Source organism: Strongylocentrotus purpuratus, unplaced genomic scaffold (genome assembly GCF_000002235.5).
Source record: "Strongylocentrotus purpuratus isolate Spur 01 unplaced genomic scaffold, Spur_5.0 spur5_scaffold_8, whole genome shotgun sequence".
NCBI lineage: Eukaryota > Metazoa > Echinodermata > Echinoidea > Camarodonta > Strongylocentrotidae > Strongylocentrotus > Strongylocentrotus purpuratus.
Genome location: NW_022145614.1, coordinates 1952367 through 1970813, shown reverse-complemented (window position 1 = coordinate 1970813; position 18447 = coordinate 1952367). Strand labels below are relative to the sequence as shown.

The 18447-nt window shown below is 35.4% G+C and overlaps 2 protein-coding genes and 1 long non-coding RNA gene across 3 annotated transcripts; 2 read left to right on the top strand and 1 right to left on the bottom strand.

The window, feature by feature from the left end:
• Positions 1-4265: 4265 nt before the first annotated feature.
• Positions 4266-5505, top strand: LOC581502 (neurocalcin homolog). Its single transcript, XM_030975925.1, has 2 exons — positions 4266-4530; positions 5088-5505. The coding sequence occupies exons 1-2, from the start codon at positions 4408-4410 to the stop codon at positions 5280-5282; spliced, it is 318 nt and encodes a 105-aa protein (XP_030831785.1). The 5' UTR covers positions 4266-4407; the 3' UTR covers positions 5283-5505.
• A 5258-nt stretch (positions 5506-10763) lies between these two features.
• Positions 10764-14954, bottom strand: LOC754972 (NADH dehydrogenase [ubiquinone] iron-sulfur protein 6, mitochondrial). Its single transcript, XM_030975122.1, has 4 exons — positions 14794-14954; positions 13640-13693; positions 12629-12751; positions 10764-11492 (listed from the first exon to the last, which is right to left on the bottom strand). Exons 1-4 carry the CDS (start codon positions 14923-14925, stop codon positions 11427-11429), a joined length of 375 nt encoding a protein of 124 aa, XP_030830982.1. The 5' UTR covers positions 14926-14954; the 3' UTR covers positions 10764-11426.
• Positions 14955-15126: 172 nt separating this feature from the next.
• LOC115920156 lies at positions 15127-17722 on the top strand. The gene is made up of 2 exons (XR_004062206.1): positions 15127-15274; positions 16056-17722. It is a non-coding gene; the product is annotated as an uncharacterized LOC115920156 (long non-coding RNA).
• Positions 17723-18447: the final 725 nt, after the last annotated feature.

The window sequence follows — 18447 nt, the reverse complement described above, 5'->3', positions numbered from 1 at the left end:
TGTATTTATTAACATTTATTTCCTTCTCAACAGCACAATATAAAACACAATGTTTATATACATGATATATGTAACAATTATTTCAACATAGAGTATACAGTAATTAATTCAGATACGGAAGGAGGCGAAAACCCGGAAAGCGTAGCTTGAGTTGGGAACGCCCATAATAAATTAACACAGTTACCGAAAGAACATTATAGATATTATTATGAAAATTACATTGTATATAACAGAACGTTGATAGGAAAGAAAAAATAGTGAAAGGAAGAGAGGAGAGAATTAAGTATAGGAAGGCATGTTCACTTATAAAGAGAAAGTTACATCAATTGGGCTGTACATGTGTCTGCGATTACATCATAAAGATAACGAAGTACAATTGTAAAATAGACAGCGGGTACATAATCATTACAAACAAGCAAAATCATCAAACAGACAACAGCTTTATCCGACAGTATTGTCCTGGGAATATACAGATGGTATTAGCAACAAGTTATCAAAGTAAATAAATAATCGGTCATACAAACATGTTATTAAATTCCACAAAAGATCATTTCACACATAAATACAAGAGAGGGTATCAATATCGAGCAATTAAATACATTTTTGCCTTACGGGAAAAAGTCTGCAAGGAGAGCGATTTGTGTAGAATAGATGGTAAGGTGTTCCAAAATTTTGGCCCAGAGTATCGAATGTCAAATTGAAATCTTCGGGTTCTATATTTATGGAGACGAATGTTGGCAGCGCTTCCCGTATTATACGTATGGGTTTCCGAGTTGCATTTAAAATTGATAAAATCACTAAATTGTGATGGGAAGATGTTATTCATGCTTTTATACATGAAAATACCCTGTTGGTGCAAGTTAATATCACTGAATCTCAAGAAAATAATTTGTTTAAAGATGGGACCAGTATGGGAACGATAGTGCATTCCGGATATTATACGAATAATCTTCTTCTGCAATAGTATAAGCTTTTGTATTTTGTACTTGCAGGAATTCGCCCAAACAAGATTACAGTAAGAAAAATATGGAAGTATAAGAGCACAATATAACATACGTAGAATGTGATTGGGCAAGAGATGTTTGAGTCTGGATATAATGCCAATGTTTTTGGACACCTTACTTTCAACTTCGTGAATATGGTATTTCCAAGACAAGGAACTATCTAAATAAACGCCAAGAAATTTGACTTTATCTACCCTTGGCAATATGACATTATCAAGAACAATATTGAAATCATTTAAATCTACATTCTTTCCATTGTGAAAAATCAAAGAATTACATTTCTTTACATTTATAGATAATTTATTAGATTTGAACCATTCACATATATATGTAAGACCTGCATTTACTGCATCCATAAGAGACTTCAAGTTTGAATCTCTGTGAAATATGTTTGTGTCGTCTGCATACAGTATAAAAGACAATTCATCAGCAGATTTATAAATATCATTCACATATAATATAAATAACAATGGCCCAAGCAGGCTACCCTGTGGAATTCCGCATGTTATTGTTCTAAACTCCGAAATAGAAGATTGATATTTGGTACATTGTAATCGATTGTTAAGATAACTGGTGAAAAATTTAAGAGCTACACCACGTATTCCATAACGATATAGTTTAGATAGTAAAATATTGTGATTAATTGTGTCAAATGCCTTAGACAGATCTATAAAAACTCCAATTGCAAATTCGTTCGCCTCAAAGGCGTCTATGACTTTAATAGAAAGACTGGTAAGAGCCATACATGTTGAATAATCCCTACGGAAACCATATTGATGTTTATTGAGAATAGAATGTTTGTCAAGGAATTCAATAGTTCTTTTATAAACAATTAATGCGCTCGAATAATTTAGAGAAGACTGACAGTACAGAAATGGGCCTATAGTTTGTAAATTCACGATTGTCACCAGATTTAAACACTGGTGTTACTTTAGCTTTCTTTAGCTCATTTGGAAAAACTCCGTTTAATAATGAAAGGTTGAATACATGGCATAGTGGTCTACATTATGTACATAATGACCTGTTTAATGCCTCTTGGACTGTATTCGTCCAAACCTGCAGCTTTATTGTTTCCAAAGGTACTAACAATGTTACAAATTTCGTTTTCCCTAGTAGGATACAAATACAAAGAGTCAACAGGTGGATCATTCATATACTGTAAATAATTCGTTTGGGTACCTGGGATTTTATTTGCTAAAGATGGACCAATGCTTGTAAAGAAGTCATTAAAGGAGTTCGAAATAATGTCCGGTTCTGTAGCGATGTCCCCGTTATAATTAAATACAGAATTCTCAGCTGGCTTACTTTTGTTAAGTAGTGAATTGATCGTTTGCCACGTACGATTTACATTAGATTTATTAAGTACAAATTTGTCATGGAAATACTGAGATTTTGCTTTACGAATTAATCCTGTGACTACAAGAGTATATAATGAGTTATTATTTTAATAGATAGTGAAACAATAACATTCTTGCTTTTTATTTATATTGATATATTGTGTTATTGCTTAGTGTGCTTTATGTTGTCTTTAGGTATGAATGCATTTAAACAACACGGGATCATGTACATAAGTTTTACATAAACCTTTTTTGATTCCGCCTTATTTATTTTCAAGGCGTGTAGATTTGTCCTTTTATCTTCTTTATGTGAGAAATCCAACCTTGATAGCAAACTAATCTAGAGGAAAGCAGAAAAATCAGAGAAGTATAGGCTGGTTAAAGTAAAAGTGAAATCAGAAAACAAATCAGAAAGGGTTCTAGGACAATTACCCACTGGGCAATCACCCTCGGCCAATTACCAGCGGGACAATTACCCCCCTCCCCCACCCCAGTTAGAATTAATCCCGAAAAAAACCCCAGAAAATTATCACCTAGCCCCTAGGACAATCCCCCAACCCCGAAAAGATTTTTGCTTTTATTAAAACCAACTTATTATCAGGGTGCATTTCCCCTTTAATGAACAGGGGCTAAAATTGTCTTCTGGGGTGGTTGTCCTTGGTTGTCCTGGGGGCGGGGGAGGGGGGGGGGGTGAGTAATGTATAGGGGGTAATTTTCAGGGGTGGGGGTAAATGTCTTTGGGGGTAATTGTCCACGTGGGTAATTTTCCGGGGGTTAATTTTTTCCGGCGCTAGTTCAGAATCATATCCAGACTTTGACCCGTAACTCCGGCGTGGAGATACCCTACTAAAATATTTCATAAAAATAAACTAAATCTTCATTTCACGAAGTGACGGACCTAGTGAATGAAAATCGTATACAATTTGCGTGAGGATTTTCCTCACTACCGTCAATTCGTGAAAATAGGAAGTTAGGAACGAATTATTGTTGAAATAATGGTCATGATTTAAAATTCGTTATGTTTCTTACCTGTTGTGTGTCAATTTTCTTATCTTTTTGGAGAATATATTTCTAAAAACGAAGACATTATAATATACACTGTTGATCGTCCTCTGGGGGTAATTTTCCGAGGGGTATTTGTCCTTGGGGGTAGTTTTTCGGGGATGATCGTCCATGAGGTAATTGCCCCGATACGATTAAAAAGTTAAGATGATTTTTGTTGAAAGTTGTAATCACTATAGGTATTGGCTCTTCAGATTGGCCGAATCGGTAATGTATCTGTAGTGTAGTGGCCGACATCTTTCCCATTTGTTCCAAAAATAAACCCCCAAAAGGTCATTTCATTTTCAAAAATTGATGAATCAGAAGGGTCTTTTCTCGTTAGCGGATCAATGGTAATTATCCATATTATATTATGAATAGTGCTCCAAGGGAAAAGGCACCTAAAGAGAAACAGAAATTAATTACATTTTTGTGTACACCACAACCGATTGATTTATCAGCAACTACCGGTACGTCACAATCCCCTGACCAAACTCCCAATTATTACTGGTCCGATTTATTTCAAAAATGTCGCCATTCTGTCTATCTTAATTGTTCTGCTTTCATACAAATGAACTTAATATGTAAGGATGGGGATAAAGATCTTTAATTTTACACAATGAACATTGATATCTTTGGGCGAAACAATAATCCGTTTGAGGCAAGTCACGTGCTATCAAAATCTACATCTTGTCTTTTGTAGCAACTGTTCTATAAATATTTTCTTTTCTGTACATCTTAGTTTCTATTGCTGGGGTCTATTATCTTCGTTTACAAACTCCAATAACGCACACAAAATGTAACGTAAATAACCTAGTATCATGCTCTCTCTCTCTCTCTCTCTCTCTCTCTCTCTCTCTCTCCCTCCCCTCTCTCTAGACTGTCCCAAAGGTAGTCTTTCACAGCCAGACTTCCAACGAGTCTACACTAAATTCTTCCCAAAAGGAGATCCCACGAAATTTACCGAACATGTGTTTCGGACGTTCGACAGCGATCAGAACGGGACGATTGATTTCCGAGAGTTCATGTGTGGGATGAGTACACTGATGAAGGGTTCGGCTTCTGATAAACTAAGCTGGATATTCAATCTCTTTGATGTAGATGGGAATGGATTCATCTCAAGAGTGGAAATGGTAGAAATTCTAAAGGTAAAGAAACGAATATCAGTCTACAAAAACTGACAAAATAAATAATCTTTGAAGCTTAATACAGGTCCAATCAGCAGGCACGTAGCCAGAGTTTGATGTTTTTTTTTTTTGTTTTTTTTTTTTTGGGGGGGGGCACCTACATGTAATCGATCAAGGTAAAAAAAAAAGGGGTCTAAAAAAGTTCAACCGATCTTGCTCCCCCCCCCCCCCCCCGTGGCTACGTGCCTGCCAATCAGCAGCACCTCTATAGGTTCAGAAATTTTAACTCCTTTGGATGCATACCTTTTGATCTATGAGCCTGTGAGAAGTTTAATAGCGCAGGTGTAAGGCCAAGTAAAACCGATTCCTAGTTTCTCATCCGGATTTTCGAAAATATTGGAGATCCAGTAGTCGATCTAGAGAGGGGCCTTTAGGGGCAACGAGGCCCGTGATTAAGGATGTAAAACCAAAGAGGTCATAAAATGCTATTAGTAGTCCTATGAATGTCGATGAAAAAGGGAATATTAACTTGTGATCATCCTCTCAATTTTTATCACACGTTTTTCTTTGAAAATTAGGCGATAGATGGGATGATCGGGGAAGATACGCATCGCCAGTCGTTTCATGAGTCGACCAGCTCACCAGAGGAAAGAACCGAGATCATCTTTGACAGGGCCGATGAGAATAGTGACGGCATGTTATCGAAAGAGGAGTTTTTGGATGCAGCTAGAACAGACCCGGCTGTCATGGCAATGTTACAGATAGCAGTTTGATGATGTCCACATTAAGAACTTCGTAAGTGTGTGCATGCTACATAGTATAAGATCGGGTAGAATGTAAAGCTAGTCGTTCGAGTACCCTAATCAAGACAATAGACGGACAGCATGAGTCGTTTACTCCAAATAAAATCAGAGAAAACTATACGTTAGACCAGAAGAAATTTGGTTTATCATATTTTCATTTATGTGTGACATGTGACATGTACTCATTCTCGGTCTCGATACTTGTATTAACTATTTGATTCTCCTCTCTCTCTCTCTCATCTCCATCCGGCCTCTATCTCGTCCTCTCTTTCACTACCCTCTTCCCCCTCTCTTTCTCTCTCTCTCCCTCTCGAGCTATCATCTTTTACTTTGACTATACTTACTCTTCCTTTCTCTCCCATGTATATGATTTGTTAAGCGCACCTTAGAATATGATTGGGAAAATAAGAAATGAGGAGAAACATCATAATATAGAGAAAGTTCCTTTGAATGAAAGCAGATACCTTTGAGTAAATGTGAAGTATCTGAGAACAAAAACGGGAAATAACAAAAGATTGTATAATTCTGCTTGATTTCTGTTTTTTGTTGTTGAATAAAACACCCTTTCCTACGAGATAATGAAGTTATGATACAAACTGTAATGACATTAATTTTGTTTAGAAAAGGAAGGGGGGGGGGGGTCCTTTACGGTCCAAAAAATAAGGGCTATACAACTTGTGTAATCTTAATAATTGTCTGTGTTTCTTGTAAATTCGGGAATTGTAAATCTGTAAATTATACATAGATATCATATTTGACATTACCTCTTACGTCGCAGAGTGCCATATTTTAATCCATTATAAGAAAAGCATTCTTTCTATCTCGACCTGTTTTCTAGTTATTTACCCGCTTTTGTTCAGAGCATTCTGCTAACATGGTTTTGGTTGTGATGTTGAGTAGCGCAAACAAGGAAGTGCTTTGTTTGATGAAAAAAAAAAATCATGCATTAATTCTTTCTATCCAGAAAGCACTGGCATGGGTGACAAAATAAAACGAAAAGGTAGGAGAAGAAAATTATCATGTGCTAAAGATAAAGTCGAGTATTGGTTAATATAGAAGAAGAAAAAAAAATCACCGAATCCAAAGAAACTTACACAGAATGTTCAAGAATTAAAAATAAATGGAATGTGAAAACTATTTTGGTAGATAATGTAAAGTGGCCAAGTAATGAGCATATATTGAAAGATAAGGAAATCCGGGTACCGGTAAGTAGGCCCGAAACCATGTCAAGGGTCACTATGTGCAAATGGGAGTTGTGTTTTTTTTTATCAAAGATGATGCCCAGTGAGTTGTTGTGGTTTTGTTTTTATTTCACTGGTTCAAACAACCAATCTACTGCAGGATAAACAATCCAGAATAAACCATAGCAATTTGTCTCTCAAAATACGATTCCCATGCCAGAGCTCAAGATTTGCTTTAAGTCATTTCTTCAAACGAGGATATTTTTCTCAGACGAATGATATAGCCCTAACTTTTTAAATCATTTATTCTCATACATAATTGTCATGTATGTAAATTATTTATTTAGGAAAGAAACCGATCAAATGTATGCTTTATGCTACAAACAAATAACGAGTTACATTCACTGTAAGTTTCGTTGGATTCGGTGATATTTGTTTTTCTATATTTATCAATACTCGAGTTTATCGTGGTCATGAACAATTACTTCTCATAGTACATGATAATTTTCTTCTCCTACTTTTTTTTATTTTATTTGTCATTCATGCCTGTGCTTTCTGATTAGAATGAATTTATGCATGTTTTTTTTAAAACAAAACATTTCCTTGTTTGTGCTACTTGAGTTGTGCTACTTGAATTCTGCCTGCCCTATGTGTGTATGTCTCAGTTAATGTAATGTCTATATTGCCAATATTTGCTTTACTGAAGATTTTACTTATGGGTTTGTAGAAAAAGGGGACCAGCCTAGATAGGTCAATGGCCTTTTCTGGTCCCTCACATCCCTACTCTACCCATTAATTATTTTTAGTGTTACCATTGTTGTTGTATTTGTTCTTATCTCATTACATGTTTTATTTTTGTACCCAAGACAGTTGTCAGTCTTTGGACTGTTTGCTCTTGGTTTTTTATGTTTTGATTTCAATACAATCATATATATATTATATATATTGCATTTTATATTATTGTATTTGAATGTTATATTGTTGTAATTTTTTTTATTGGATGTGAAATAAACTGAACTTGAACTTGAACATCAAATATCATAAAAATGGCAGACCTTTCACAGATTGCAACTCTATATAATATGCTCCTGAAATGACATAAGTACGTACATGTATCACCAGATTCAATTCCGATTTAAGGGGGGAAATAAATATTACAAAAAACATGAATAAAGAATGAGAAAATTTAGATACTTTATAAATTTAGAAATGATAACCATGAAATGGTGTACTAAATGGACGAGCAACATGAAACGGAACCATTTTAATTATGGCTCTGAATAGAATATTTCAGCCGTTTATAATTCTTGATTTGTATTATATTTGTTATTGTATTTTTGTATATATTTGAATTATTATACGGAAAATAAAACCAAACCAATGGCATCATGGTCACATGGCTAATACAGTCATACCATGAATCACCTTTGTTGTGTTGGATATATTTTATATATTAAGGTTTTACTTTCTACTGTAAAGTTAACACTTTGGCTACGGGAACCGGGTGGTCCCTGTGTTAACTACATGGGAATGAGAAAATTCAGTTGTTAACGGGTTAATAATTGTTTTGAATCGACATTGTACAATATCGCCTGTCGGGTTGTGATGTACGGCTATGCATTGAAATAAAAGCTCTTTGATATTCATACTGACATTTTTTCTAATAAATCCAAGGCAATGCAAAACTTCACATCTAGACTCTCTGTGTGTGTGTGTGCGTGTTTTTTTTTTTTTTTTTTTTTTTTTGGGGGGGGGGGGGGGGGGGGGGGGGGGGGTTATGGTTAAAGCCCCGGCTCTAATTAGTGTAGCGAGCCCCAAATTCGCCAAAAACTTGATGGCAACATTTCATTTAAATTGTATCATAATGTGAAAGAGGATGTCATTTACGACACACTTCTGCAAAAAAAAGAAAAAAAAAGAAAAAAAAAAGACAAATGTTGATAAAAGAATAAATAATTTGGGTTTTCTGTTGTTTGCAGCAAACCTAAATTTTGTATGCGTTTATCCATATTTGACTTCAAACACAATTGCAGAAGTTGCCTTAAATGACATCCTTTTTTACATTATGATACAATTTAAGTGAAATTTTGCCATCAAATTTTGGGGGCTCCCGACACTTTAAAGGGACTATGTCCCATTTGCAGGCCAACAAAATGAAAAGGTTAAATTCCAACGGCATTTGAAAGATAATACTAATTTAGAACTTCCCTAAAAAAATTCAGACTTGAAAATGTCTTCAAGTGGGAAAATAACGACTATTAGTTGTCAAATAGACTTAGGAGCTATAGAGCCAATAAGTAATAGTCTTGATTTTCAGACCATTGTACCGAATGGTCGTACGTTTTATGCTGCGCAAGGTTTCGATCAGTTTAATTTTGGCCATCACAAGAAGTGGGTTATAGACAAGTGCTCATGTACCCTTTACAGCTCATTTTATGTATGCTATAACGAAAGAAGAAAAAAGCCAGTCAGTCACTCAATAGTGTCTGACAGTGAGGTCTAGCAAGTAAACAGGTTTCCTTGCATAATTTGAATATAAGGACACTGCTAACGTTTAAATTTAACAGATAGGACATACACGACATATTCATAATTCCTGTAAAGTTCTACAGAATTTGAGGTTGGCTGCAAAGGGGACATAGTACCTTTAAAGGGCCTTGAAAGGGATAGTTGAGTTTCGTTGCAGAGGTCGCTACACGAAATAATTTTTGTTGTGAGATAATGAAAAACTGAGTTTCAAATTTGAAAGAACGTACAATTTAAATGACAAAATCGGTTAAGACGGCTGAAATATCCATGAATATAATGATTTCTAATATTTGTGGTTCTCAACAAAATAATATACAATAATTTGACCCAGCCGTTGAAAAAGCGCCTTACATGTTTTATTCCAGCCAATGCCGATGTTGGCTTTTTATTGGCGGCCTGTGTATTGTTATCATTAATTAATTAACGGTCACCATATTTTTTTTAACTGGAGCGGAATTGGTATGATTGTTTTGGCTAAATTTCACACATTTTGGGGTCTAAAATTAGCTTCATTGGAATTTTTAAGTCCTAAAAGAGCACTAAAAATGTCATAAATAAGAATAAGAGCTATAACCATGCACTTTGAAGGCATTTGCGGTCTGAAACAAAAACTCAACTATCCCTTTAATATCACACCTTAACCCTATTTAGCCCGGGCTATTATTTTGAAACTGCATAGCCCGGGGGGGGGGGGGGTTCTAAGACCCCCCCCCTATGATCTCGGCCGTGAAACGCCCGATCGCCGCGAAAATTTGCATACATGTCAAGTGAAGTGTATAGAATACTATGGTAATTTTAATTTTTTGAAAAATTCACTCATTTGCATATTTATGGCAATTTATGCAAATAAGGTCATAAAATTCACATTTTTGCCCATAAATCAGACATTATCCATATTTAAGCATTCTTTCTCACTACATATATTTGTTAGACCATTTGGAATAATAATACAACACAAAAAATTGAAAAACCAGGGTTATTCCTTATGTTATCTATTGTTGTGATAATTTCTTATGTATTTCTTTGTTTTTTTTAACTTATGTATTTTATTGTTTTTGTTGTTTTATTTCATTTCCAACTATAATTCAACTATTTTGACCCCAAAATAAACACCTAAACTATAAACAAGACCAAATAACCAATGTTTTATTTCTTTATTTGAAAAATGAGATTTCCATATGTTTTGTACACATATCACAAAAATGAGCGATTTTCGGGCTGACATGCAAAGACAAAACGACACGTGACTTCATTATGGTAGGTCCAATTTTTGAAAAATTTCTTTCAAAAGATGCGCAAGACTCGAAAGAAAAAAGTCACAAAATTTCAGTGCAAGATTTTCTTGCGTTAAAAAATTAACGTGTAAAATGTTGAGGGGGGGCTTCTAAAGCCCCCCCCCCCCCCTGGGCTAAATAGGGTCAAGATCAATGACAGAAGCAGTAAGATGTATGTGAATGTACTTTGTTTAAAAGGGTATGTGTGTTGAGAATTTGCACACTATCTACAGGACAAAACAAATACATGTACCTGTTATTGAATTCTGGAACAAGAAAATATCTATATGACAAAATACAAATATGGGACTGGATAACAAGTTTGCAAGACCAATTTGTTGCAACTTTGTAACACATATCTCTCTCCAATTTCTTTCGCTTTCTTTCAAAACTTCTCTCTTTCTTGCATCATTCACTCAAGAAATCTTGAATCTTTGAACCAAATAATGAAGCCATCAAGACCTACATTATCATACATGTATATTATATACAAATCCAAATTTAATGTGCCAAGTGGTTTAATTTCATTACTAAATCTTCACATGAAAAGAGCATAACTTTAAAATATAAAGTAGTTATTATTTCTTGCTTCTAAGTCTGAAATGGGTATTTTACACCTATTTTGACATTGCCCTCCCACGCATAGTCAATCACAAATGCCAGATGAAAGAGGAAGTTAAAATCACTTTGCATTTCTTAATCGGTACAGATGAAAACACAATTGTTCAAGCACAAAGAATTAGGTAATGACAGACTGACTTTAATACCCGAATGGAAACTTAACATGTCAATTCCATCATAATTCTGATGTGCTGGACTACCTACCCAAGTCCCATTTCAAAACTATAAGCCAAGATACAAGTGAGTACTATGTATGATGAATCTTGTCTATCAAACATTCTGTTTCATAAAATAATGAAATGCATGTACAACAACTTTCATATCCTCTGTAAAGTGGAAATCACCGCAATCATTGCTATAGGTAGATTTACCATGTAAGAGAGTCAGTTGGATATGAAGATTATTGTTACAACTGATAATCACTGACACAACTAATGATGGATTATTCATTTCAATTCATAACTGTACACACAATTAATAAAATTATCTTTATATAGCGCCATCTCTTGTCAATGGTGTCCGGCAGCGACGTATCTCAGTCCACAGTATCCACAGGGGTGAGGTCCAGATGGATCCTGAACAAAACACAAATAAAATCATAAGTAAGTGTTCTTCTATATATTTAGAAAAATGTAAATATAAAGGTAACATTTCCCTATGGGCCATGCTAAAATATGTCATGGGTGACACATGGATGCATGTATTATGCTCTCCACTGAAGAAGAAAAGAAAAACAAATGAGTCTGCTCAGTCACAAAAAAAGAGAAAAGAAATCTTTTCAGTTCATTAGTGTACAAAAATTACTTGAACAATGCAGTGATTACTAGTCATCTTGACTTTCAAAATGTTATAGCTAGCAGAGCAAAATGAATTGGCATGAATAGAGTGGTTAAGTGTGACGTCATCAACAAAATTTTATTTTTAGAATGGTCAATTTTTTCTTCATTTTCTGAAAGAGCATCAAAAATAATGTCCGAATGTTGAAAACCAATTGAATATGTTGAGTATTGGCTGAGATATGACAATCTGAATGAATATATATATCCTATTGGAACTCAGTGTTATATGCTCTGGTTCATACCATCACGAGCCAGAGCAATATAACACTGAATTCCTGTAGGAAATCTATTTATTCAGATGGTCATATGCCAATACTTAAAATATTGGTTTTCGACAATCAGACATTATTTTTGATGCTCTTTCGGAAAATGAAGAAAAAATTGAGAAATTCTAAAAATAGATTTTTATGATGTCACAGCTTCAGTACTCTATAGAAGCATCCCTAACGCAGAATGCATAATTGTTGACAATCATCATTGTATCAGCGACAGAACCACATTGATAGGATATTAAGCTGGTAAATATATGTACTACCTTGATGAGGCTAAATACTGCCAAAACTTTCATTCGGATATATGTCAAAAAACAACCTTTAATTCACTGACAACACCTATTAATGCCAAAATGTTTTGCTAAGCTACCGATACCTTATCTGATTAACTTCTTGAACTATTTTGTTTGGCTGATGAATCTGCTGTTATTCAATATAACTTGCATTCAAGGATAAATCATCCTTTGAAATGATCAATGACCTGCAGACAAGCTACAATGAGGTGTAGTATGCAGTAGGCTTGCGGTTGCACCATGTGAGAGAGAGAGGGTGGATTGAGGAGTCTTGAAAAGGTGTGGTATGTTGCCTCGTGAAACTTACCAAGTTGATGTAGACTTTAGGATGACCTAATGGACCCCCACCTCCATCACAATGAACACTCCTACCATTGATTTCTATGGGTGGTTCTTCATGGACCAGATCTATTGCAAACTGTTCATTCACCTATCACAAACAAAGAAAGAAATATTCTTGTCATTGGTCAGGGTGCAATTAGTTTTAGGCAACAGGGGCCAGTTTCTCGAAACCGTCATAATGTGTTTGTGGACATCCCATAGAAACGTGTGTTAATTATATAAGACACCTTTTAGTGGGATGTCCAAGAAGTTAGACGTGCGACGGTTTCGAGAAACGCTCCCCAGGCTACTTCTGTCAAACATTTAAAGCTGAGCATGTTTCTTAACTTGAATGGTGGGACAAAGCATTATAAATGTACACACATTCACCTGCAAAAAGTTATTGTATTCCAAAAGATGCTGGAAGTGTAATGTATTAAGTATAAACATTTGAAAAGCCATTGTTGTCTGAATTTGTACAAAATAATCTTTCCAATCTGTATTTTGATAGCGACATACATTTGTAAATATGAACACACAACCAAATGGAAATCTAGCTAGTCTTTGCAATCGCTCTGTATATTATGGGAATTTCAAATTAGCTGAATCAGTAATGTCACTTGGATGTAACTTGGATGTAGTGCCGGACAACTCTCCCATTTTTTCTATAAACTCAATTCACTAATACAATGTATGTCAATTTTTCAAATTCAATTTATCAGGAGAATTGTTTCTTTTTAGAAGACCTATGCCAATTTGCTCTCCATAACTTATTTTGAGTAGTGCTCCAAAGCAATTTCTGTATATCAGTACACAAAAATGATGAAGTGGACTGTTTTGTTGCCATTCTGTCTCTCTTCACACAAACAATCATATTACAACGGTTGGATTGTCCTTTATTCCACATCGAGTAATAATTGAATATGAAAATCATAGAATATGAATTTAAATCAAGATGTTTCATTAGTTATCCAGGTTTCATGTATAAAGGACTTACTTCTTTCTCTCTATCAACAAATCTAACTTTCCTGTAGTCCCCTTCATCATAGACCTGGAGAGAAAGAAGAAAGAAAAAAATAAATAGTGAAAGACAAAGATTCAAATACATGTACATGTATATTATTAGATAAGAGTTATCCCCCCCCCCACCAAAAAAAAAAAATCTAAATGGTTTCTACAAAAAATAATGATTCCATGTAAATAAAATTTCTGTAGTTAGACTACCGATACACTTTAAATCTTACTGTTGTTTTTATATTCACCGTTTTCATCATTTTTCTCTGCCAATGAATAATAATATTAATGATAATAATAATGAATAATAATTCAAAAAGATAATTATTACAATAAATAATACCAATAACAATAACAATAAAGGTAATAATAATAAATGGGATTGATATGTTATCAATTACAAAAAAGTGTTAAAAAATGAAAAGGAGTATTCGATTCCCCACCCCCCCCCCCCCCCCCCCCCCCCCGTACGTTTCTCAAATTTTATTATATAATAACTTTCGATACAATATTTATTTATTTACCTGCACATAAAATATCTACCGGTAGGTTTAATTGATTACCAGATTACCGAAACAATTTTTTTTAGCTCCGAAGCTTACTAACTTAGGTCTACATGTGTGCAAAGAAAAAATTGGTTGCAACACTTTCGCACATAGTGCAGTGGCAAGTTTTCACAGGGCTGCGCTGGCGTCGTGTATGACTACCAGATGACTACGAGTGTATCGTAGCCGCCAGCTGCGCATTTTGCTGCTTGCTGATGCGGTTAATAAAAAAGGTCACAAGTTGTCACACAACCATCCATTGACTTGTGTTTTTTAAAAAAAATTAAAGTAGGTCCTAGGGGTCTAAATAAAACATTAAACCATCGTTATTTCGCCATATGTTGCCCTAGGGCGTTGATCTTGGTATTAATTTCGATGTATTTTTCATGCTGTTTCGAATGGTACTATTGTTAGGAAATTCAAAGAATTCTATTTTTTTTTTACACGTCCCTATTACAATAGTAACCTTACCAATACAATGGCAATATCCTATTCGTAGTCCGACTCTGACTCTAGCGCGTCAAGCGCACCCATTTGTGTTTCAAATAAGCTGTAATTGTAGGGTATTGTACGATATGTTTCATATATTTACCTGTCCTGTATGTGTGACTTTCTCCCCTGAGCAAAACAATCTCGTTGAAGTCACAATGGGCTGCCTTACAGCTGAAAAACGGACCAAATTGGACGAGCTTGCTCGCCGGAAAAGTAGCCTGAGCGCCGCCATTTTGATTATTTGTCATCCTTGTTCGAGATGCATTTAAAAACATTATATTTCAACGTGAGACCATCTTATTAAAATATGATTTAAATGGTCTTAATTAAAGTGCTTAATTCAAAATATTATCCATGAATAATCATTAAGAATGACGTATGATAATTTGTTAGGAATTTATCTCGATAATTTCAACCGATCATTGGCATTGCCAAACAGACTCTACCTGCAAGCAAGCCAGCCGTGTAGATGACTATTTCGTCCATAAATAATATTAATAAGCTATTGTATTGGTTCGTACCACTGATCTCTACGGAAACCGTACCCGACTTTAAACTGCTGACTTCTGATCTTCTGTTGGGTGAGAAAACCGTATTAAACCTTTTTTGTGAGGGGGAGAGGGGGAGGGGGAGAGGGGAAGGGGGAGAGGGGGAGAGGGGGAGAGGGAGAGGGAGAGGGAGAGCTAGTGCAGTAGGGGAGGGGTATTTGTTTTTCTTTCCCTTTCCTTCCTTTTCTCTTATTTCTGTGATGAGGGGGGGGGGGGGGGGGGCAATTAGGCCCATTCGCCTTCCCGATCTCCTTTCCCCCCCTTTTCTTCTCTTCCTCTTTTTTCTTTCCCTTTCTGAGTTTCTCTCCTCTTTCCCTCTCCCTTCTTTTCCTTCTCTCTTCTTTTCCTTCTCTCTTCTTTTCCTTCTCTCTCTCTCTCTCTCTCTACTTTTTTTTTGCGGGTAGAGGGGGAGGGCAAGGCCCGCTCGCGGTCGGCCCCGCGCCTGGGTCACACCACCATACTAGTACTATAAGAGACTAGAGTCCGAGAGGTGCCAACTAGGCCAGGGGCCGCCGGGTCGAGTTGTCTATATATCTTGGGGTCTAACTTGCCCGTCAGTTTGCAACCATTACTCATAGCAAGGAAAACAATTGCAAACTCTACACAAGACCACAGTTTGAAGTTTCCTTGCTATCCATTTTTCCATGGGCAGTGATGGGAGCTGCCATTTTGATTGAACTTCTGATTAGACCCCTACTGTTAAAAATTAGGTCACTGGAAAGAAGAATTGGACAATTTAATTGCCAAGTTATATTCAGCTATGTTAAAAGATGTTAAACTTGTCTTCTACATATGTTTCTTGTTTTTCTTACAGATATAGATCTCATTCTCGAGGAGAAGTAAATCCAAAACGGCTTATAAATCATCATGGCCAGTGCTGCTCAAAGCCTCTCTGGATTCCTGAGAACTTTGAGCAAAGTTAGTACCAGGTGTTACAGAATAACTTATCCTCTACTGCAAAGTCCAATTTCACGTTGCCTTGGAACCTGGAATCTGACAAGAAGACATGGCAAGTTGACTGCACAGTCTTGGACCAAGAGATTATCAGCTTCGGATAGCCCAAGTGGTTTGGGCTCTGCTCACATCACAACCCCAGTACCACTTCTCCAGCTTGTCAACACTATGAAGAAGAAGTCTGCTATCAAACGACGATGTAAAGATTGCAAGGTAGTTATTAAGGACAAGAGAGCATACGTCATATGCAAGACGTCACCGAGACACAACCAAGTCCAGGGATAGTGAAAAATGCATCATGAAAAGAAATGGACTTCAGCCGTTACATACATGTCATTTCAGTAAGAGATTTGAGAAGAAAACATGTGCAGGTGTTATAATCAAGGCTTTATCTATGTTGATCACAAGTTGGTTGGATGAAATAATCATCAAAAACTCTTGGATATGTGATCCAACAAACAGTAATTGATGTACACGCAGATGCAATGATTTAAGATTTGAACAGATGAGTGTGCAAATGCAATTATTTTTCTTTAAATGATCTGTATTTGACTATTTGTAAATGATTGTACTACTGTTATGATTGAATTGTTGTCTAGGGATGCATTATGAATGTGCAGAAGGGGTCAGATATATCCAATCAATCATCAACTATGTCCAGAATTTGACACTGAACAAATTACCAAAAGACGTCTAATAGCATTTGTTTACTCTAAAAAAAGAAGGAAAAATAGAGAGGCAGACTGGTGAGAGTTTGAACAAACTGGACAAAAAATAAGGAAGTTATGAATTTTTGGACAAAATGATGTACATGTTGTTGCATTCATTGCCATTAAGTAAACATCATTTCCCTTGGCCTACATTTATTGATGCTAGTTTCACTTTTGCTTTCATAACATGATTTCCAAGATTACAAACTGGAGTGTTTAGAGGTTTTCATTGAAAATGTGCATATCTACATGTAGTTTATACATTGTGTATGTTGGAATGTCCAATACTGTATATCTTGTCCAATAAATTACCATGTATGCTAAAACAATCTTTGGTTTACCAGACTACAGCTTATAGTGCTACTACAGTGTGGATCACACCAATATGAATACAAATTGAACTATTGATGTTAATTATGTAGCTAATTAGATTTTACTTTGTTAATTGTGGAACTTAACATATAAATTACTTTTAAATGGCCCTTGTAGATCACTACTAGCTGTTCTTATGTTAACACTGTTGATCCCACCACCCTCACAACACATTTGTAGTCGATTACATGATTCCCAAAACAAAAGCAAAAGAGCAAAACATCCCAATTTTAGAAGAAATACCTGTCAATGTGCACTCAGTGATGGTAGGGAAGTTATTGCTCATCTATGAGACACTCATTCATCATATTATGTTTGAAAAATTATTTATCAGACATACTAGATATCATTTCTTTATCGATCTTGTAGATTGTATATCTTCTGCAAAACACATGTATTCTTTGGAACAATAAAGTGATATGATTCATTTGTCTACATTTTAAAAGAATATATTTATTTCATCATTTTATGTACACTATATGACAAAGAAATCATAATTAGATGAACAGCATGAGTTTTCAATGTTTCATTATTGGAAATTGAAATTTCATCCAGGTACAAACATGTATAGTGGAAAATCAGGTCCAATCAGGATACATGTTTACATAATGTACAAAAAAGAAGCTCAATTCATGAGGGGGTCAGTGACTCAAAGACATAACTCCATTTTGAGAACAAGTGGTTTAAATATAGAGGTCCACTTGGGCCTTAAGGAGTTAAGTCTAGGTTTCACTAGCCATTGACTTCAATGGGGGGGGGGGGGGGGGGGGGGTTGGGTGGAGTTAAAGTCTTGGTGTTTCCTGGAAAGCCCACATTTTTCTGAACATTTTGGCAAAATATGGAGTTACGTCTTTGAGTCACTGAACCATCAAATTTATTTTCTACATTACACTATCGATAAATGTGGCAAGTTTGAACACATACATATTTCCAAATTTTGTAGTTCAGCATTCAATTCATGATTTTTCATTTGCATGTAATTTTAAGTCCATGGCTGTCGACACTATTCAATTAAGGAATATCATTTGATAAAAGTCAATTTCCCCTCATAAAATTTCAAGCATGTGTTGAAAAGATCAGAGAGAGAAAGAGAAAATGATAACAAATGCGATGTACATATGAAACTCTTGTTTGCTTTTACCCTTATCAAAAAGCAAATTTATGTAGATA